General features: G+C 43.7%; 1 protein-coding gene across 4 annotated transcripts in view; it reads left to right on the forward strand.

Annotated features, from left to right (window-relative positions):
* Nucleotides 1–23,492, forward strand: part of LOC139413428 (ankyrin repeat and SAM domain-containing protein 1A-like) — a 42,731-nt gene that overhangs the window by 13,690 nt on the left and 5,549 nt on the right. For all 4 annotated transcript variants that reach the window (XM_071160797.1, XM_071160795.1, XM_071160798.1 and 1 more), the window contains exons 3-12: nucleotides 8,233–8,348; nucleotides 17,067–17,165; nucleotides 17,476–17,622; nucleotides 17,930–18,046; nucleotides 18,993–19,166; nucleotides 19,757–19,894; nucleotides 20,154–20,225; nucleotides 20,314–20,400; nucleotides 20,586–20,723; nucleotides 21,181–21,363. In XM_071160797.1, the coding sequence (XP_071016898.1) occupies nucleotides 8,233–8,348; nucleotides 17,067–17,165; nucleotides 17,476–17,622; nucleotides 17,930–18,046; nucleotides 18,993–19,166; nucleotides 19,757–19,894; nucleotides 20,154–20,225; nucleotides 20,314–20,400; nucleotides 20,586–20,723; nucleotides 21,181–21,363 (1,271 nt within the window). The remainder of the gene's footprint in view (nucleotides 1–8,232; nucleotides 8,349–17,066; nucleotides 17,166–17,475; nucleotides 17,623–17,929; nucleotides 18,047–18,992; nucleotides 19,167–19,756; nucleotides 19,895–20,153; nucleotides 20,226–20,313; nucleotides 20,401–20,585; nucleotides 20,724–21,180; nucleotides 21,364–23,492) is intronic.

Below are 23,492 nucleotides of genomic sequence, written 5' to 3' on the forward strand. Positions count from 1 at the left end.
TCTACATAGGCGTACAGAGGCCCATTATCAGCAACCATCACTTCTGTGTTCCAATGGCACGTTGTGTTAGCTAATCCAACTTTATTATTATTAACATAAAGTCAAAATGTTTTACACCAATGTCGTATAAAATTCAAGTTGACATCGGGTCTATGAACTGATATATAAAACAACAATTGATTCATAAATCTGTTCGTTTCAATTTGAGCTATTATATAAAATACTTGCTCCAAAAATAATGCTCAATATATGGGGCATTGAACAGTCAGCCTTGTGCAGACTCTGCCATGCGGAAGCAGAGCATATCTTCTGATACTGTCCATCGGTAGCTTGCTTTTGGAGTCAGGTCCAGGAATGGTTGTTATGCCATAATATCAGGGTCCAGATGGACCTGCAAACTGTATTCCTTATGGGATCTGAAAAAACACGATCAGTCAATGGGAAATATCATTATACTCTTGGTTAAAGTATTTATTTTCAGGGCAATATCTGTAAAAAAAAAATACAAATAGGGAGGTTCAGGACCATCGTAAGACATCACAGTAAAATGGAGGGATGTATTGCAAAAGGAAATAGCAAAATTGCATTAAACTGGGAGAGATGGGTTCATCTGTGGACATCGGAGGGTTGGAGTTAAGATCACAATGATTGGTGGATTGGCCGCAGTGTGTGAAAATCCAGAACTTGAAAAAAAGGAAATTAAGAATATATATATATACAGTGGGGCAAAAAAGTATTTAGTCAGCCACCAATTGTGCAAGTTCTCCCACTTAAAAAGATGAGAGAGGCCTGTAATTTTCATCATAGGTACACTTCAACTTATTTTCCACCATAATTTGCAAATAAATTCATTAAAAATCCTACAATGTGATTTTCTGGATTTTTTTTCTCATTTTGTCTGTCATAGTTGAAGTGTACCTATGATGAAAATTACAGGCCTCTCTGATCTTTTTAAGTGGGAGAACTTGCACAATTGGTGGCTGACTAAATACTTTTTTGCCCCACTGTATATGCATTTATGTACCTTAAATGTGAGCGAAAATAGCTGTAAGTATCAGTAGAAGTATTGTTGTCCATTAGTTTTCTCCAATCAGGGTAGGGGTTGGTAAGGTTGTTGGGGAAAAATTATAAATGTATTAATAATATTAAGTATAATAATTTAATAATTTAAAATATATATATATATTGGGATTAGAAATTATGTAAACAATTAAATTGATAGTACCCACAAACTATCTGAAATATTAAAGCTGATCTACCCCCACCCCCCCAAAAAAAGTACTATAAAATAAAAACATTTTTATGAAGATTTGTTTCCCCCATAAATCGAAACAATCCAATGTGTCATTAGTTGTGTGTGCAACTTATGTCATCTGTATGGGTTTTTTGTGGGGTGAAGTGTATTTCCACTTTAAAATAAATCTAATTTAAAACTCACTTGACTGTCATTTTTCCTGTGCTGTGTCTCAATAGTGGCTGAATTGATGTTCTGCTTCATCGAGTCTGTCCTTCAGGCTGTGCTCAGGGGGAAGCCAACTGGCAATGGCTGAATTTGTTTAGATTACATTCCCAACTTGATATATGGCATCTCCCTTGCACAACAGCCTCCCTTAGACCCCTCTATAAGACTATGTACCTCAGTGAATTATGGGTCATTTTGCTTTGAGGATTTTTTGTCAAACTCATATTGATAATGACACTCTTTAGGCTTAATGTTGTAACATGTATTGTAGGTGGGCCTAATGTACAGTATCTTATGAATTAATTTGCAGAAATAGCTAGCTACCCACTGCAGGCTGACATCATACAGCACAGCCAGGTGCCTCCCTCTGACGATGTGTGCCCATTACACCGAACAGGCCTCAGTCATAACGTCCATAAATTATCCTTGACACATCATTTATTATCATTAGTCATAAAACTCACCAATTTAGTTTTTCCTCTCCTTCACTTAAAAATATGTATTGTATCCCAATTACTCGATACCACTGGATATTATTTTAATTTCCTTTTCTTTTCAAACCTGAGGTTATTGTACTCTACATAATGTGGCTGGAAAATACAGTAATTGATGTGTTTGTTGATGTAGATGGTGCTACTAGACTAGTTCTGTATTTACATTTGTCATACAGAGGACTTAGCAGGAGCCTGTCACAGATTTAGCTGAGTCATAGCTTGCTGATTTTATCTCCTGATTTTACTCAGGCTTATTACACTGTCATTGGAATTGGACCCAGGGAGAGAGGGGGAGAGAATGAGTGAGGGAGGGAGAAGCCAAATTGTCACTCTTCTACCCTCCCTTATCCCACCATTGTAAAATTGCTCAATTTTCCCACATTCCTTCCATCCCTCTCTCCCATTCCTCCCATCCCCCTCTCTCCATAGATCATTTCCCAGGGATGGCCTGGAGCCAAGTTGTGCTAATTAATTCTAAACTATACGATTTTTTAATATGAGACTGCTGTGCCAAGTTGCCTCTAGAAACATCCCTGCAATTCCATGTGGCATTTTGAATGCTTAAGCATTGTGCTGTTTGCATTTGTGGTTTGAAGGTGCTTCAATTGTCTGTTACATGAGCATTGAGTAAATGAGCTTAAAAGGGAGCAGGGAAAGAGAGAGAGAGCTTTCCTAACAACACACAGGAGACATCCTGCAGCTCAGTTTGTGTATGCCATTCTTCTGACGTTCAAAGGAATAGAGTCCGTCTTCCGTTCCTGTGAATTAATTCAACTCTGCGGCTCATTTCGTGGAGTTGTTGATGTGTTGACAGGGAGCAAACATTCCTCTCACGCTGATAAAATAGACAGTGCTTCATCTAGGCAGTAGAGCGTTTACCTCTCCCTAAATAGGTCTGTCTGGTTTCCCTCTGAGCCAAGTCTAGACCTAGGTAGCTTTCTCTTTCCATATGCAAAAGCACACTAGCCCAAACTGGATGCCAATACCCATTTACCAGGCTGAGCTGGTGACCCAGTTCCCCTTAACAGTAACAGGAGCGATGGAGTGACCCTCTGTCAGTCAGTAATTAGGCCTGCTGGTCCCTGGGAGGGGTTGTCGTCCCAAATGAATGGCAGTAATTGGGTGGTGAGGGCTGGTATTTTATATAGGCATTGTTTGAGTGATATAGTAAAGGAGCTGACATGGGTGAAGCTTGGGGGGAAGGGGGAAAGGAGAGGGGTCTGACTGAAACATAATGAGTGTTCTCCAATCTTTCCTATTTTTCATTACCATCTTATCTCCCCCACATGCACATTTCATCACCTTCACTATTCATCTTCTTCTGTGTGTCTCTTTTCTGTCTTCTCCTTTTCTCTCCCCCTCCATTTCTCTCTATCTCAGAGTGTGTCTAATAGAAGGGCTGTCTGTTCTTGATTATGAATTATAAGCGTTAGCTCTTGCTCGCTTGGATGTGTGGCCACAAAGACAGGGCCAAGATTCACAAAACACTTCTTAGGCAAAAACATAAGAGGCTTCTTAAGAAAAAAAATAGGCAGTTCATAAGATAGTTTAAGTGCAATTCCTCCACAATATCTTAAGATTTCATGATTTTCTTACGAACCTCTCAAATATCTTCTTACAAACTTCTTAAATATCTTCTTAAGATGATTCTCGCTAGGCAACCAATTTAGCTAGCTTTTTAGCTAGCAATGGCAATCATGTTAGCATATTTCGTTCTGAGATTACAATTCTAAAACATGCTCTTGAGTTTAAAATATTAATACTGAAACTTTCAGATGAAGTTTGTGAGTGAATTAAACAATTGCTTTCATTAGCTTATTTTCTCACTGCCCTGAGTTTATGACAAGGGTTTAGCTATCTTGGAATTAAAAACATTTCCAAGAGCAAATCCAAGAGCTTTCTTTTCAATAATCTAATTTCTTCCGAACATTTTGCTTAAGGAGAAACATAAGAAATAATGCAAGAACATTTCCAATAACCTTTTTGAGGAATATAAACTTTTCTCAACTTTCTAAGTCTATAGTTAAGGAAAATATTGCAGTGAAGAAGAAGGTTTTGTGAATATGGGCCCTGACCTTTACCTGATCGTTAAGGCACAGCAATTGGGTCACAGCTGGCCAATTACGGCAGGAGCTCAATCGATTGCTCCTCACTTTGCTTCTGTAACCATCACTTCTCCTCCTCTGGCCAGCTGGCTCGGGATGTGATGTGTGAGGTGTTCACAGGCAGACTGAAAGCCTGAATAATTACTCTATGCCTGCAGCTGCATCCAGATAACACCAGTGATGGAAGCAGTAAGCAGCCCTGCGTAGGTGGGTGCTAATGCCTATTTGGACTTATGTCAATAGATGTCTGTGTGCCCATTTGTATCATCCTGTTGCATTTCACTGTATGATTCCAGCAGTAATCTGACCTGTAAACGTCATGCATCAACTGTTTTATTTGTGATATGTGCTAACATGAAAACAGAAGTTAATGGAATATGTCTCTCCTGTCATCTTGTAGAATGGGGGGTATCAAATGACAAGGACTTGAGTGTCACTATGTTTGACAGTATGAGAGTCACTCCGTTAAAGCACTGTGTGTATGCGTGTGTGCGTCCGTGCGAGTGTGTGCGCAGGTGTGTGTGTGCATGTGTGAGTGAGCTCTGCACTGACTTGAATATGTGTTGCCCCCAAGTCCTATCATCAAAGAGAAATGTAAATGAGTTAAAGCCAGCTGCTAATAAGCTAGCGCTTGAAAATGGTCTTTGTTTTAATATCCCTTGTTAAGCACTGGGAAGCCAAGCTTCAAAATCACTGTCCATGTAAACTCAGCAAAAAAATGAAACGTCCCTTTTTCAGGACCCTATCTTTCAAAGATAATTCGTAAAAATCCAAATAACTTCACAGATCTTCATTGTAAAGGGATTAAACACTGTTTCCCATGCTTGTTCAATGAACCATAAACAATTAATGAACATGCACCTGTGGAACGGTCGTTAAGACACTAACAGCTTACAGACGGTAGGGAATTAAGGTCATAGTTGTGAAAACTTAGGACACTAAAGAGGCCTTTCTACTGACTCTGAAAAACACCAAAAGATGCCCAGAGTCGCTGCTCATCTGCGTGAACGTGCCTTAGGCATGCTGCAAGGAGGCATGAGGACTGCAGATGTGGCTAGGGCAATAAATTGCTATGTCCGTACTGTGAGACACAGTGTTACAGGGAGACAGGACGGACAGCTGATCGTCCTCACAGTGGCAGACCGCGTGTAACAACACCTGCACAGGATCGGTACATCCGAACATCACACCTGCAGGACAGGTACAGGATGGCAACAACAACTGCCCGAGGTACACCAGGAACGCACAATCCCTCCATCAGTGCTCAAACTGTCCGCAATAGGCTGAGAGAGGCTGGACTGAGAGGTGTAGGCCTGTTGTAAGGCAGGTCCTCACCAGACATCACAGGCAACAACGTTGCTTATGGACACAAACCCACCGTCGCTGGACCAGATAGGACTGGCAAAAAGTGCTCTTCACTGACGAGTCACGGTTTGGTCTCACCAGGGATGATGGTCGGATTCGCGTTTATCGTCGAAGGAATGAGAGTTACACCGAGGCCTGTACTCTGGAGCGGGATCGATTTGGAGCTGGAGGGTCCGTCATGGTCTGGGGCGGTGTGTCACAGCATCATCGGACTGAGCTTGTTGTCATTGCTGGTAACCTCAATGCTGTGCGTTACAGGGAAAACATCCTCCTCCCTCATGTGGTACCCTTCCTGCAGGCTCATCCTAACATGACCATCCAGCATGACAATGACACCAGCCATACTGCTCGTTCTGTGCGTGATTTGCTGCAAGACAGGAATGTCACTGTTCTGCCATGGCCAGCGAAGAGCCCGGATCTCAATCCCATTGAGCACGTCTGGGACCTGATGGATCGGAGGGTGAGGGCTAGGGCCATTCCCCCCAAGAAATGTCCGGGAACTTGCAGGTGCCTTGGTGGAGGAGTGGGGTAACATCTCACAGCAAGATCTGGCAAATCTGGTGCAGTCCATGAGAAGGAGATGCACTGCAGTACTTAATGCAGCTGGTGGCCACACCAGATACTGACTGTTACTTTTGATTTTGACCCCCCCTTTATTCAGGGACACCTTATTCCATTTCCGTTAGTCACATGTCTGTGGAACTTGTTCAGTTTATGTCTCAGTTGTTGAAACTTGTTATGTTCATACAAATATTCACACATGTTAAGTTTGCTGAAATTAAACGCAGTTGACAGTGCGAGGATGTTTCTTTTTCTGCTGAGTTTAGAATGGGAGAAGGGGAAAAACCTACATACCATATTTATTCCGTACAGAGGTCTGTGATCTGGGGCTCCCAGATCTGTTCCCTGCCTCTGATGGTGGTGTCCTTTCTGCACTAGCAAGATCAGAGGGCCTCTGTGCAATTCTAATCAGTGCAGAGGGTGGTCGAGGTAAAGTAGAGAGACATAGACTGTGGTAGAGGGAGAAGGATGGTAAGAGTGGCTGTGAGCAAGAGGAGAGAGGCTATGAGTAGAGGGAGAGGGAGGGTGAGAGAGAGCGAGCGAGAGACTGTGAGGTAGAGAGAGAGGGAGGGGATTGATATAGTGAGAGTGTGAGCCAGAGAGAGGTAGAGGAAGGAACAGAGAGAGAGCTGATACGTGGAGCTGTACCCTGCTCTATTAGGCAACATACGGCAGCCCTGCAGTGCACTGAGACTATGTGAATGAGGGAATGTGATAGAGAGCAAGAAAGAGAGCAGAAGAGAGAGAGCAAGAGGGACAGGGTAAGAGAAATCTTGAGGAATTTGGGAAAGGGGATGAGCATCAAGACTGCCTGTTGTGCATGCAGGAAGGGCACGGTTGAGGCTGCTTTCTGGGCTCGTGAGTATCCAGCATCAGGACGTTATGCCCTGTGAGGGAAGCAGTTTGGAGAGCGTGTGAGCCGAGAGCAGCTTCTTTGTGACAGTACGTGCATCAGACAGGGGATGCAGCAAACCTCTGCCCAGAGCACAGGGGCTTCTGAAGCTAGCTGTACCCACAGAGGGGGAGAGCCAGGTGGGTGGAGGGGGCTTATCGGATGGGGAGGGGGCAAACTGAACCAAGGTGGTCCTGTGGAAATCTCAGCCAAGAGTCAAGAGGCTCACCTGCGCTCTGTTGGAGCTGAGCTTGGATTTACTGGTGTGAGATATAAGAATGTTCTCTGAATGAGCCAGCCTCCAGAGGAGTGTCTATATGCTGGGAAGCACCAGGTTTACCACCAGGATCTCTGGGAACAACAAGGACATAGAGCCTCTTTTCACAGGCAAGCAGGTGGGCAGTCGGCTGGAGTTTTATCAATGGGCTGGTAATTGAATTCTGAATTGATTCCATCAGTTTTTCATCAACAGTCAGGAGCCACAAGGGAGACCTGAGATTTGGTGTATGAGATCGGACTCTCATTCCGTTTGTGGAGTAAGAAAATTATCCTATAGAGAATATCATGATCCAGATTACATTAATAGCTTACTTTATCATGGTTCTACCTTTATTCAATGAGCCACATCAGAGCTCTCAGACAGGTTGTCCACTAAAGCCATGGGACTGACACAGAGGTCACCAAGTGCTACAAAGTGTACTCTGGGAGCTGTAACTTACTGTGGTTTATCATACCTTAGTGGAATATAATCTGTTTTAAGGATTATGATGATGGTTTAACCAGGACAGAGGACACAATGTGGAGTGTGATATCCAGTAATACTGTATAATTTTTGTGTGGCATTGAAAGTTATTTTGTTTAGTGCTTCGTGTACTGGAAATATTGACACATTTTTAGGCAGAGGCAAAGTCACAAACACTTTTTTTGTAGTCAAGGATGTACCTACCAAAGGGATCAATTTTCATGTCAGTAATTAGCTAAAGATTTTTATGGAAGATGCCAGATTGGCTCAATCAATTGAACGTGGTGATCAATATTCAAAGGGTCTACATATCCAACTCTACCTCTACCCTTGCCTGACATTGACACTCACAGTAACGACAGTGGGTGTACAGTATATCACGGCGGGCTGGTTCCACCACTATATCTCCAGTGTAAGAGTAGCCGGGCCCCTCCTGCTCTGTGGGAGCTGCCCTCCCCCAGCCTGGACCCTGTCTCCTCTGCCCTGTTGGTGCTCCTGCACTCGGCTGTGCTGGCCGAGGATGATGTGGCAATGTCATGTCTCGTCCTCGGAGTGCCGCTGCTACCGGCTGAAGGGATTTTCCCTGCTGAAGCGCTTCCCTCTCTCGGCAGATGGGGCCTGCAGCAAGACTCTGGACCAGCCCGTGGGAGAGTGGCTGGAGCATGTGGGGCTGCCACAGTACGAGAGCAAGCTGCTGCTTAATGGCTTCGACGACCTACGCTACATGGTGAGTCAACATGTCTAAGATATTTTCTACTTTCCATCTCTCTCCATCTTATTCTCTCTCTCCCAGTTTCCATCTCCCTTCTATGGCACAACAAAACCTATTAACATGCCATCTCATTTACAGTAAAATCCCAGTCACGACCATCCCACCTATCTTGGTAGGCTGATTTATGTTCTATAACCTCAACCCCCATGCTGGCCCAGCCAGATAGCATACAGAGTCTAGCTCACCCAATCATCAGCAGATACGACAAGTGGCTCTGTTGAGGCCACAGTATGGATATTACTTCAATTTCTGCTAACGTCAACTGCAGTTCTATGAGATATATTGTGGCATATTGTTAAGATTCCTTTTTTTCAGAGGCATGAATCATTTTTGATGTAGAGACTTCATGCTGTAGTGACTGTCTATTGTGATGTCATGGTCAAATTGTATACTGATTTTAAAAAATAAGGACATTTTTGTAGTCCTGAAAAATCTTTAACTGATGCCACTTCAGCCAGAAAAGCAGTTTCAACCAGGAAGTTACATAATTATGACATCCCTTGTGCTTCTTACAGATGCAGGATCTTAATTTGATCACTCTTTTGTTGCTGAGTATGTTCCTGCTTTGCAGGAAATGCAAACATGTAGTGTATTTGAGGTTTAAAAAGCCATCTAAAGTTTGTAATTTACACAATTTACACAGATTTGATACACAATTTTTTTTCAATCCCTACAAAAATGTCCATTTATTATAATCCACATAATAATTCACATTTCCTGTTGCTGCAGGATTTTTTATTTTTATATTTTTTATTTCACCTTTATTTAACAAGGTAGGCTAGTTGAGAACAAGTTCTCATTTGCAACTGCGACCTGGCCAAGATAAAGCAAAGCAGTTTGACACATACAACAACACAGAGTTACACATGGAATGAACAAAACATACAGTCAATAATAAATAATTAAAAAAAGAAAACAAAGTCTATATACTGTGAGTGCAAATAAGGTCAAATAAGGGAGTTAAGGCAATAAATAGGCCGTAGTGGCAAAGTAATTACAATATGGCAATTAAAACACTGGCATGGTAGATGTGCAAAAGATGGATGTGCAAGTAGAGATTCTGTGGTGCAAAAGGTGCAAAATAAATAAATACAGTATGGGAATGAGGGAGATAGATGGGCTGTATACAGAAGGGCTATGAACAGGTGCAGTGATCTGTGAGCTGCTCTGACAGCTGGTTCTTAAAGCTAGTGAGGGAGATGGGAATCTCCAGCTTCAGTGATTTTTGCAGTTCGTTCCAGTCAGTGGCAGCAGAGAACTGGAAGGAAAGGTGACCAAAGGAGGAATTGGCTTTGGGGGTGACCAGTGAGATATACCTGCTGGAGCGTGTGCTACGAGTGGGTGCTGCTATGATGACCAGGGAGCTGAGATAGGGTGGGGCTTTACCTAGCAGAGACCTGTAGATAACCTGTAGCCAGTGGGTTTGGCGACGAGTATGAAGCGAGGGCCAGCCAACGAGAGCGAACAGGTCGCAATGGTGGGTAGTATATGGGGCTTTGGTGACAAAACGGACGGCACTGTGATAGACTACAACCAGTTTGCTGAGTAGAGTGTTGGAGGCTATTTTATAGATGACGTCGCCGAAGTCAAGGATCGGTAGGATGGTCAGTTTTACGAGGGTATGTTTGGCAACATGAGTGAAGGAAGCTTTGTTGCGAAATAGGAAGCCGAGTCTAGATATAATTTTTGATTGGAGATGCTTAATGTGAGTCTGGAAGGAGAGTTTACAGTCTAACCAGACACCTAGGTATTTGTAGTTGTCCACATATTCTAAGTCAGGACCGTCCAGAGTAGTGATGCTGGATGGGTGGGCAGGTGCGGGAAGCGATCAGTTGAAGAGCATGCATTTAGTTTTACTTGCATTTAAGAGCAGTTGGAGGCCATGGAAGGAGAGTTGTATGGCATTGAAGCTCGCCTGGAGGTTAGTTAAAACAGTGTCCAAAGAAGGGCCAGTGTCACGGTCGTCCTCCTCTTCATCTGAAGAGGAGAGGCGAGAAGGATCAGAGGACCAAAATGCGGCGTGGTATGTGTTCATAGTGAATTTTAATAAAAAAAACACTGAACACTGCAACACTATACAAAAACAATAAACCAATGACAGTACCCCCCCCCAAAGGTGCGGACTCCGGCCGCAAAACCTTAACCTATAGGGGAGGGTCTGGGTGGGCGTCTGTCCACGGTGGCGGCTCTGGCGCGGGACGCGGACCCCACTTCACCATTGTCTTAGTCCGCCTCATTGTCCGCCTCCGTGGCTTCCTAACCATGGCAACCCTTTTCAATGGACAGAGGGGCAGCTCGGGACAGAGGGGCGGCAGCAGACAGGCGGGAGACTCCGGCAGCAGCGCCGGACAGGTGGGAGACTCCGGCAGCAGCGCCGGACAGGCGGGAGACTCCGGCAGCAGCGCCGGACAGGCGGGAGACTCCGGCAGCAGCGCCGGACAGGCGGGAGACTCCGGCAGCAGCGCCGGACAGGCGGGAGACTCCGGCAGCAGCGCCGGACAGGCGGGAGACTCCGGCAGCAGCGCCGTACAGACCGGACCACCTGCAGGGAGGAGAGAGAGACAGCCTGGTGCGTGGGGCTGCCACAGGAACCACCAGGCTGGGGAGACCTTCAGGAGGCTTGGTGTTAGGAGGAGGCACCTGAAGGACCGGGCTGTGGGGGAGCACTGGAGCTCTGGTGCGCAACCTTGGCACCACTTCTCCAGGCTGGACAACTACTCTAGCCCGGACCCTCCAGAGTGCAGGCACAGGTTGAACCGGGCTGTGGGTAAGCACGGGAGATCTAGTGCTTACTACACGCACCTCTCCCTTAGGCTCCACTCCCACATTTGCCCGGCACGAGCGGAGCGCAGGCAGAGGATGCACTGCACCCTCCCAGCGCCCCGGAGACACAGCACGCAGAGCCGGCGCAGGATACCCTGGACCAAAACTGCGTACCGGAGACCAGACCCGCTGAGCAGGCACCATACGCCCTGGCTCGATGCCCGCACTCGCATGACACTCTCGGGGGGCTGTCCTATAGCGCACCGGGCTATGGACACGTACTGGCGACACCGTGCGCTTAACCGCATAACACGGTGCCTGACCAGTAACGCACTGCTTATAATAAGCACGAGGAGTAAGCTCAGGTCTGCTACCTGGCTTAGCTCCACACCTCGTGTGCCCCCCCCAAATGTTTTGGGTGGCTGCCTCTCGTACCTGTCGCACTGCCGTGCTGCCTCCTCATATCGCCGCCGCTCAGCTTTCGCTGCCTCCAGCTCTGCTTTGGGGCGGCGATATTCCCCAGCCTGTGCCCAGGGTCCCTCTCCGTTCAGTATCTCCTCCCATGTCCAGGAGTCCTGTGATGCTGTCCGCTGTTGTTGCTGCTGCTGCTGCTGTCGTCGCTGTCTTTTACCACGCCGCTTGGTCCTTGGTTGGTTGGGTGATTCTGTCACGGTCGTCCTCCTCTTCATCTGAAGAGGAGAGGCGAGAAGGATCAGAGGACCAAAATGCGGCATGGTATGTGTTCATAGTGAATTTTAATAAAGAAAACACTGAACACTGCAACACTATACAAAAACAATAAACCAATGACGACCGTGAAGCTACAAATGAGACCTGTGCTGACACAAGCCACAAACATAGACAATCACCCACAAACAAACAGTGCAACCCAGGCTACCTAAGTATGATTCTCAATCAGAGACAACTAATGACACCTGCCTCTGATTGAGAACCATACTAGGCCGAAACATAGAAATCCCCAAATCATAGAAAATCAAACATAGACTGCCCACCCAACTCATGCCCTGACCATACTAAATAAATACAAAACAAAGGAAATAAAGGTCAGAACGTGACAGCCAGAGGTATACAGAATGGTGTAGTCTGCGTAGAGGTGGATCAGAGAATCACCAGCAGCAAGAGCGACAGCATTGATGTATACAGAGAAAAGAGTTGGCCTGAGAATTGAACCCTGTGGCACCACCATAGAGACGACCAGAGGTTCGGACAACAGGCCCTCCGATTTCACACACTGAACTCTTTCTGAGAAGTAGTTGATGAATCAGGCAAGGTAGTCATTTGAGAAACCAAGGCTGTTGAGTCTACCAATAAGAAATATGGTGATTGACAGAGTCGAAAGCCTTGGCCAGGTCAATGCCCAGGTCGATGAATACAGCTGCACCGTATTGTCTCTCATTGATGGCAGTTATGATATCATTTAGGACCTTGAGCGTGGCTGAGGTGCACCCATGACTAGCTCGGAAAACAGATTGCATAGAGGAGAAGGTACGGTGGGATTCGAAATGGTCGGTGATCTGTTTGTTAACTTGGCATTTGAAGACCTTAGAAAGGCATGGTAGGATAGATATAGGTCTGTAGCAGTTTGGGTCTAGAGTGTCCCCCCCCTTTGAAGAGGGGGATGACCGCGGCAGCTTTCCAATCTTTGGGGATGTCAGACGATACGAAAGAGAGGTTGAACAGGCTAGTAATAGGGGTTGCAACAATTTCGGCAGATACTTTTTTAGAAAGAAAGGGTCCAGATTGTCTAGCCCGGCTGATTTATAGGGGTCCAGATTTTGCAACTCTTTCAGAACATCAGCTATCTGGATTTGGGTGAAGGAGAAATGGGGAGACTTGGGCAAGTTGCTGTGGGGGGTGTAGGGCTGTTGACCGGGGTAGGGGTAGCCAGGTGGAAAGCATGGCCAGCTATAGAAAAATGCTTATTGAAATTCTCAATTATCGTGGATTTATCGGTGGTGACAGTGTTTCCTAGCCTCAGTTCAGTGGGCAGCTGGGATGAGGTGCTCTTATTCTCCATGGACTTTACATTGTCCCAGATTTTTTTGAGTTTGTGCTACAGGATGCACATTTCTGTTTGAAAAAGCTAGCATTTGCTTTCGTTACTGCCTGTGTATATTGGTTCCTAACTTCCCTGAAGAGTTGCATATCGCAGGGGCTATTCGATGCTAATGCAGTATGACACAGGGTGTTTTTGTCTGGGGTGAACCAAGGGTTATATCTGTTCCTGGTTCTACGTTTTTTGATTGGGGCATGCTTATTTAAGATGGTGAGGAAATTACTTTTAAAGAACAACCAGGCATCCTTTACTGATGAAAAGAGGTCAATATCCTTCCAGGATATCCGGGCCAGGTCGATTAGAAAGGCCTGCTCGCTGAAGTGTTCTAGGGAGCGTTTGACAGTGATGAGGGGTGGTCGTTTGACCGCAGACCCATTACGGACACAGGCAATGAGGCAGTGATCGCTGAGAACCAAGTTGAAGGCAGCAGAGGTGAATTTGGAGGGCAGGTTGGTTAGGATGATATCTATGAGGGTGCCCGTGTTTACGGATTTGGGGTTGTACCTGGTAGGTTCCTTGATAATTTGTGTGAGATTGAGGGAATCAAGCTTAGATTGTAGGATGACAGGGGTGTTAAGCATGTCCCAGTTTAGGTCACCTAACAGCACGAGCTCTGAAGATAGATGGGGGGAAATCAATTCACATATGGTGTCCAGGGCACAGTTGGGGGCAGAAGGTGGTCTATAGCAAGCGGCAACGGTGAGAGACTTGTTTCTGGAAAGCTGGATTTTTAAAAGTAGAAGCTCAAATTGTTTGGGAACAGACCTGGATAGTATGACAGAACTTTGCAGGCTATCTATGCAGTAGATTGCAACTCTGCCCCCTTTGGCAGTTCTATCTTTTCTGAAAATGTTATAGTAAGGGATGGACATTTCTGGGATTTTGGCGGCCTTCCTAAGCCAGGATTCAAACACGGCTAGGACATCCAGGTTCGCAGAGTGTACTATAGCAGTGAATAAAACTAATTTAGGGAGGAAGCTTCTAATGTTAACATGCATGAAACCAAGGCTTTTACGGTTACAGAAGTCATCAAATGAGAGCACCTGGGGAATGGGAGTTGAGCTAGGCACTGCAAGGTCTGGATTAACCTCTACATCACCAGAGGAACAGAGGAGGAGTAGGATAAGTGTACGGCTAACGGCTATAAGAACTGGTCGTCTAGTACGTTCGGAACAGAGAGTAAAAGAGAGTCAAATTTTCGGGGACCGTAAGGCCTACTCTAAGAACTACTGGCTAAAAACCATACAAAAGAACCGGAGAATCTCTTTAATAAGGTAATAATAGGATGAGGATAATGGGTCATTAGCATTGTGATGTTAATGTTAATCTCTTGACTAATTTGTCTGAGATGTAGAAGCACCAAGCAGATAATTGATGAGCTCCCTGCAGGACATATTACCCTCAGATACTTACAAGGACTTGTAGGTTGTGTCTGAAAAGGTCAGAGCAGTCAGAGAGATGTTGTAAAGGTTCAATGGTGTCCTATTGAACTGTCTGTCTGCCAAATTCTTTGTATCACTGCAGAGCTGATGTGTTAATTATTTTATTTACTTGGTGGGCTAATTCTGGATCAGGAGAGGTGTTGTGCTGGGTTTTGCCCTGAATCGTTTTTGAGAATAGTTGACATACTCTGTGAGATATTGTTCAACCCTATCATTAAATGAATTTATGAATCACATAGAAATACAATATCATGAAGCCATGAGGAGCAAATGTAATGGTGACTGTGCCAGAGATGCACATTAGTTGGTGAACAACTGACCAGAAAGATGCAAATATAAAGATGTCATCTTCATTAATAAAATAGGTGTCACGACTTCTACCGAAGTCGTTGCCTCTCCTTGTTCGGGCGGTGCTCGGCGTTCGACGTCACCGGTCTTCTAGCCATCATTGATCCATTTTTCATTTTCCATTGGTTTTGTCTTGTCTTCCCACACACCTGTTTTCAATCCCATTCATTACCTGTTGTGTATTTAACCCTCTGTTTCCCCTCATGTCTTTGTCAGAGATTGTTTATTGTCAGTGTAGTGTTTTTTGTTTAGGTGCGCGACGGGTCTTCGTACCCATATTTAGTGTTATGGAGCATGTTACTTGGACATTTATTAAAAGACTCCATTTTACACTCCATTTGACTCTCCTGCGCCTGACTTCCCTGCCACCTATACACATATATATGACAATAGGAGAGAAATCAAATCTTCTCTCTCTTTTATACTAAAGCTCAGTGGGGAAAATCTGAATGCCCCATTTTCCTGCTGACCCCAAAGGCAAGGGTGTCTTAGAACAAATTCTTAATTACTGAGAAATCAGAGTTAGACTACCCTTCAGACCTATCAATGTAGATACAGTATGACTACCATCAGAGAACACAGGCTCACATACACTCTGTAGGGATTTGTCTCAGCATGGGATGATTGCTCCAAGTTCAGCTTTTGAGGGATCATAAATAATAAACCGCTGTGTCCCCATTTTCCTAATTTTTACAAGTTGATAATAAGTTTTTGTTGCTTCCATCAACCATAAATGGGTCTCTCGTGTCTCTCGTATGGCCTATCGTTTTTCCCTTATGGGGCTTTTGGTGCTTTTTACATCGCAAATCATAAAATACATATATTTTTAGAGCCTCCTCATTTCATGACACCTTCCTCCTTTGTGATGAAGTAGACTGTAGACTGTATGTATCGCAGTTATGTAATAAGAAGTTATAGATATGGATAAAAATAGATATTCATTACTTAATCATATTTTCCTGATGAAGTATAAATGACAAGCTCCCATGGGACCTCCTGGAACATCCAACAATCACTTTAGTTGAAATATCTATTTCAGGCTATTCCTGAAGTCAGTCACTGCATTAGTTTGATCCTTGTTCTAGTGATAATCAGTGTGTAATTTCCTACTGTCATACCTTGTGACTGTAACTGCTGCATTGTGCTCCAGAAACAAGCAGTGATGCCATATTTAGAAAAGACTAGCTCCATTTTAACATTCTTGGCCAGGAAGAATCAATCTGCGGCAGTCCACTGGGAAAATGCTGAGCTACACATTTTTAAGGGTCTCCTTGTATCTTTATTCCCCCCTATAAACCTAAATTAGATGACGAAGCTTGTGCCTCTTATGGAGAACTACGTAAAACAAATGGTGCACATTTATTGTTGTCAATCATTAAGGAAAATGGGAAATGTTAAGTTGACTTTATTGTATTCACAATTATATGCAGTGAAATCCTCATTCCTTGTCTCCAACACCACAGCTGTTTACACACACACACACACACACACACACACACACACACACACACACACACACACACACACACACACACACACACACACACACACACACACACACACACACACACACACACACACACACACACACACACACACAGGTGCGTAGTCCTAAACATTTCCCTCATAGCAAATGTAATGCAACATTGCAGCTCAGATGTAAAAGCTGCTGCAGTTTTGATTGCTTTTCCCTTGGTGGTTTTTCATTAAAATAGATTGATTACCTTTGGCATGCACAATTTATTTGACTCCAATGTCCTCCAATTCTTGTTTGTCTGAGGACATAAATAAGTGTGTGTGTGTGTGCTTTTACTTGTGTGTTCATTTGTGTTTGTGTGTGTGTGTGTGTGTGTGTCTGTGTGTGTGTGTATTATTGATTGCATATAGGGACCTATAGAGTGTAGGAGATGTTGTAATGTCTATGTTAATAGTTATCTTAAGGGATTTATACGTGTTTCAGTATACTGTGGACTTTGGGAAGTGTCTGCAGTTTGTGGTACTTGTGTAATTAACTTGTGCATGCGTGCGTTGATGCTTTTGTAGGGCAGTAACGTGATGGAGGACACGGATCTTAGAGATATGGGAATCACTGACCCTGGCCACAGAAAGAAGATCATCCGTGCAGCACGCAGCTTGCCCAAGGTACAGTAGTTATCATCAGTCCAGGGCACTGCCTGCAACCTTGTGCCGGGTTGACCATTCATCCCTGTCTAAGAAGCCACCGTCCATCAAGGTGTCAAGGAGTGTGCATTATCTATGTTTGTGCACAGTATTTTCAATCATGATAATGTATTGTAAAGTAGCTTTGATCTAGTCTGCAGCTATGTTTGGCAATAGCAATCATGTGAACAAGCCTTTTGACATTGTGTACGGTTTTAAAATCTTGAAAGAATTTGTGAAATCCTGATTTTATTTGAATGTAATTTGATCTCCTTTCTGTCCCTCTTTGTAGGTGAAAGCCCTGGGCTGTGATGGCAGCACCTCTCTGTCCACCTGGTTGGATGTGCTAGGCCTCCAGGAGTACCTGCCTAACTTCCTGTCCAGTGGCTACCGTACCTTGGACTGTGTGAAGAATCTATGGGAGCTGGAGATTGTCAATGTGAGGCCAATGTTTTGTTAGTGAATTATGTAGTGCCTCAGGGAAGAGACAGCACTGTGCTGAGCTTAAGGCAAAACAGATTTGAGCTGAATAATTGAGGAGAGTCCATTCTGTTTGCTTGTCGTGTGCCAGCATAGGTGTCAGACTCACTATATACAGTCAGTGTGAGTGTATAATGTGTATTTCCATTCATATTTGTTGGTTTGTACATGTTTGTCAATATTAGTGTCCGTGTTGTTCATATGAACGTAGTCCTATGTACGGTCTAGTAGTTACCATTGTGTCTTATCTGTGCACGTCTCTGCAGGTGTTGAAAATCAGCCCCCTGGGCCACAGGAAGAGAATCATAGCGTCTCTGGCAGAGCGGCCCTATGAGGAGGCCCCGACCAAATCACAGATCTCTCACCGTCTCTCACAGATCAGGGTTAGTAAGAGTAATCAGTGTCTTACATTTGAACAATAATCCCAGCTAGCACATTTGGTTCCTTGGAAGTTGTGGGAACATACGTTTTTGGTTTCCCACTGGATCTGGAAACGAAGCCATAAGTTTCCTGACCGGTAAAACGGAAGGGAACATTTATTTTTAGGTTGCAGGGAGGTTCAGAGAACGTTTTAACCTGGTTCATTGAAAGTTTTTCTGGGAAGTTTTATTAAATCTCTGAGAACTAAAATTATTATTTTTAGTTTTTTAAATAACTTCCTTAAAACTACTACTGAATGTTTCAATAAGACTTTTAATAACACTGCTAGCTTATTTTGTATTAACTTTTTTTTAAAATCCAACTACAGATAGAAATTAATTTCCTTAGGCATTAATCATGTAAACATATTTATTTTGAATTGAGACACAGCGTCAGTGAGCTTCAAACCTATAATCTTCTGCTCTCTATGAATGGAATTAGTCCACTGCACCACCAGGATGGAGCTAGCATGCCATGTTTTATTACACATACAAATCTGCTCCTTTTAGTATATTAAAACAGATCCTTTTTCAAAGGAAACAAGCACTCATTAAGATGAGGTGTGATCAATTAGTTGTCGAGGCCGTACACCTGAACACAGTTAACAAGAAAATATATATTTTTTGTCAAGTTCCTTAAATGTGCTAAGAATGTTTTAAAGCCAAGCAACTATCCTGCACCATTCTCAGAAAGTTGTGGGAAGGTAGTATGCAAAATAACCATAGAACAATCAAGCTCTAAGAAACATATGGTTCTCGGAACATTATGTGCTAGCTGGGATCTCATTTGTACTGTATGCCATTACATAATGCTCTAATATCTTATTGAAATCTGTATTGTGTCACTATGTTTTCTTATCTTTCACATCCAATCAGTCATCAATATGATCAATCAATCTGTACGTGGCAGTTTCAGGACCTGTTGTCCCAGACAGGGACCTCTCCTCTGAGTCAGATGGACCCTTCCACCAGTCGCTCCATGGACATGCTCCTGCCCTTGGGAGAGGGAGGCAGGAGGAGGAGAGCCATGGACCAGGATTGTAGCGTGTCCCTGCGCTCCTACAGCGAGAGACCCCGCTCCCACGTTAGTCCTCCTGCCAAAACGCTGTCTTTACCTGTACCTCATGAAGTAACAGAAATACAGTATGTGTCTCTGTGGTGTGCTTGGGATAATCATGTTATAAAGAGAGCTATCTGCTGCTGGGGTGATCTGAAACAGAAGTTGTTATGTGCTTAAGATTATTGAAGTCATTCCATGCTTGTATTAAATATGCACTGAGTATATAACACATTAAGAACACCTGCTCTTTCCATGACATACACTGACCAGGTGAATCCAGGTGAAAGCTATGATCCCAGTGTAGATGAAGGGGAGGAGACGGGTTAAAGAAGGATTTTTAAGCCTTGAGACATTTGAGACATGGATAGTGCATGTGTGCCATTCAGAGGGTGAATGGACAAGACAAAACATGTGAGCTGCAAAGCTGCTGGGTTTTTCACACTCAACAGTTTCCTTTGTGTATCAAGAATGGTCCACCATCCAAAGGACACCCAGACAACTTTTGATCAGTCAAAGTTTTTAGTTTTAGAATCCTGTAATATTTTGTGACTAAATGTTCTGCCATAAAATCTTTGTACAGTACAGCATCAATCCATGTCTATCTGTCTTTCTAGGACAGGCAGAGCGACCGACAAAGGGAACCCCGTTTGACCCTCCGGCCGCCGAGCCAGTCTGCCACGTACACCACGGTCTCTGCTTGGCATCACCAGCCTGAGAAACTTATCTTAGAGTCTTGCGGGTATGAGGCCAGTGTAAGTCATGTCAATGGTCAATCTCCTGTCGTGTTGTGTCAATGGAAGTCCCCTTGAATCTCGGCCACTAGAAAAGTCCTCAATCCGTGTTTGATAATAGCTTGATGATTCAAGAATTGATCGTTCCCACTGGGCACAAACTGGTTGAATCAACGTTGTTTCCACGTCATTTCTTTGAACCAACTTGGAATATACATTGAATTGACATCTGTACCCACTGAGTTCAGAGATAATAGCCTGTTTTTTGCTTATTTTCCAGTATATGGGATCAATGATTATCAGGGATCTAAGGGGGATTGAGTCCACTCAAGAAGCCTGTGCTAAAATTAGGGTAAGTCTGACTGTCATACAACTCAATCACTCTATTCTAGCACTCCGTATCAATATGGATCCCCTCACCATTTTCTTTCTACTTGTAGAAGTCAAAGGACCATTCAAAAAAGGGTCCTGTTGTCATCCTCTCCATCACTTATAAAGGGGTCAAGTTCATTGATGCCGCCACTAAGGTAATGGGAGCCTGTTGGCAATGAGAAATGCATGATGAGCTCAACTGCATTATTTTTCTCTCTCGCGTTCTCATATTATTTCCCCTACAATAAAGATAGCACTGTTGGTTCGGATGAAGTCAGTGGTTGTTACTGGTCGATGGTTTTGTTCCTGTTGCTCCTCTGTTCTTTTGTCCTCTCACCAGACAATAGTAGCCGAGCATGAGATCAGGAACATCTCCTGTGCGGCCCAGGACCCCGATGACCTCTGCACCTTCGCCTACATCACCAAGGACAGTAAGAGTGGCCACCACTTCTGCCATGTCTTCAGCACTGTGGAAGTGGTGAGGAACACAATGATGACACCAGCCCAAATCCCTCAATCAATCATTCCATAAGGCTATGCCAAAATACAATCACCCATTTCCCACCTTCTAAAGTACTCTGATTTGTATTCATTTGTTTCTAAATGCCATATCATATCATAAAAAAATCTTGAAAGGAAAAACTTGATTGACAAAACTGCATGCAGCTTCTTGATGAATTAAATTGCCTTAATGTCTTGATTAAGGTAATGAACCTGCTGTCATGGAAGTAACATAATATCTTGATTAGTCTCTTTTATAAGCCATGTGCCAAACATTCCTACATATTGATTATATAATTAAATACTTGATTAACTTAGTTCCACTGCTATGATTGACAACGCAATGATAAAAATGCAGATTGTGCCTCATTCAAAGTAGCTGTCAGTCACTACTGCAACTGTCTCTTCATTCTTTACTCTCTCCCTCGGTATAGACTCAGACTTATGAGATCATCCTGACACTGGGACAGGCATTTGAGGTGGCCTATCAACTGGCTCTCCAGACCAAGGCCAGGCAGTATGTCCCAGTCCCCCCACTGTCTCTGGGGTCAGAGGTCATTGAGACCAAATCCAGCCGGCCCACGTCACAACAATGGAGCAGCATGAGGAGATCAACAGTGAGTACCAGACACTGAGCATAAACAAAAAATTGACATGTAGCTGTGTGTGTGTTTCTAAATGATATGCATACTGTGTTTGGGTATACAGTATGTACAGGTAACTGTCAAAATAAAGGAAACACCAACATAAAATGTCTTAATAGGGTGTTGGGCCACCACAATCCAGCAGAACTGCTTTAATGCTCCTTGGCAAAGATTCTACAAGTGTCTGGAACTGTATTGGAGGGATACGACACCATTCTTCCACAAGAAATTCCATAATTTGGTGTTTTGTTGATGGTGGTGGAAAACGCTGTCTCAGGCACCGCTCCAGAATCTCCCATAAGTGTTCAATTGGATTGAGATCTGGTAACTGAGATACGCACACACACACACACACACACACACACACACACACACACACACACACACACACACACACACACACACACACACACACACACACACACACACACACACACACACACACACACACACACACACACACACACACTTTAAACCCCTTATGCTCTTTTAAGACCTCTTTCAAAGTCACTGTGATCTCTTCTTCCAGCCATGGTAGCCAAAATAATGGGCAACTGGGCGTTTTTATACATGACACTAAGCATGATGGGATGTTAATTGCCTAAATATCTCAGGAACCACACCTGTGTGGAAGCATCTGCTTTCAATATACTTTGTATCCCTCATTTACTCAAGTGTTTTCTTTATTTTTTTCAGTTACGTATGTATGTGTACATGCGTAGGCATGTATGCATAAATATGCACAATCAGATAACACACAGTCCTCGTGAACAAATGTTCCTCCGGATTTTAAACCACTGATCACACTATAAAAAAAGGAAGATTTATAGTGCGATGAAAATGATGACTCATTACTTTGCTACCAATCTCACCTCCCCAACTCTGAGTCACTCAGATCGGAGCAGATTTTCCTGCAGCAATACAGTATGCGAAACTTGATGAGTGAATAGTCTTATTTTTTGCTAACAGGCAGGATATAATATAATCTGTAAATAGAGAGAGAGGGGGGAACTATGCGTCTCTCTGCTGGTCACCCGGCCCCTCCACTGATTCCCAGGATATTGATTGAGAATGTTACATAAATGTTTACGTATGTCCTGGGCCATTTATGGATGTATTGGCCTTTCAGGACCCTGGATAATGAACACTCAGTGATCACAGTCACCTGAGAAAGCTGGACCGTCTGGACCGTGCATGCACACTGCTCAACATGTTTATGCGTCCACGCAAATCACTATGCTTTATTATCTGCTATAAACATAATATATTATGAGGTAATCAGTTCGCTGCATAATGTACAGGGTTGCCAGTATTTATTATCTACTTTTAGGCAGTGGAATTCTAGGAACATCTAGAACAAGACAACTCCATTTGAAGCTTTTAATGTAGATTCATTTCACAATAGTGAGATGACCTGTCATTTTTTTCGATGTCCTTTCATTTTTGCCAGTTATGCACTATTTTGGTCCGATGTACACTACCGTTCAAAAGTTTGGGGTAACTTAGAAATGTCCTTGTTTGTGAAAGAAAAGCATTTTTTTGTACATTAAATTAACATCAAATTGATCAGAAATACAGTGTAGACATCGTTAATGTTGTAAATGACTATTGTAGCTGGAAACTGCAGATTTTTTATGGAATATCTACATAGGCGTACAGAGGCCCATTATCAGCAACCATCACGCCTGTGTTCCGATGGCATGTTGTGTTAGCTAATCCAAGTTTATCATTTTAAAAGGCTAATTGATCATTATAAAACGCTTTTGCAATTATGTTAGCACAGCTGAAAACTGTTGTGCTGATTAAAGAAGCAATAAAACTGGCCGTCTTTAGACTAGTTGAGTATCTGGATCATCAGCATTTGTGGGTTCGATTACAGGCTCAAAATGGCCAGAAACAAAGAACTTTCTTCTGAAACCCGCCAGTCTATTATTGTTCTGAGAAATGAAGGCTATCCCATGCGAGAAATTGCCAATAAACTAAAGATCTCGCAAAACGCTGTGTACTACTCCCTTCACAGAACAGCGCAAACTGGCTCTAACCAGAATAAAAAGAGGAGTGGGAGGCCCAGGTGCACAAATGAGCAAGAGGACATGTACATT

Source organism: Oncorhynchus clarkii, chromosome 7, assembly GCF_045791955.1.
Source record: "Oncorhynchus clarkii lewisi isolate Uvic-CL-2024 chromosome 7, UVic_Ocla_1.0, whole genome shotgun sequence".
Taxonomy (NCBI): Eukaryota; Metazoa; Chordata; class Actinopteri; order Salmoniformes; family Salmonidae; genus Oncorhynchus; species Oncorhynchus clarkii.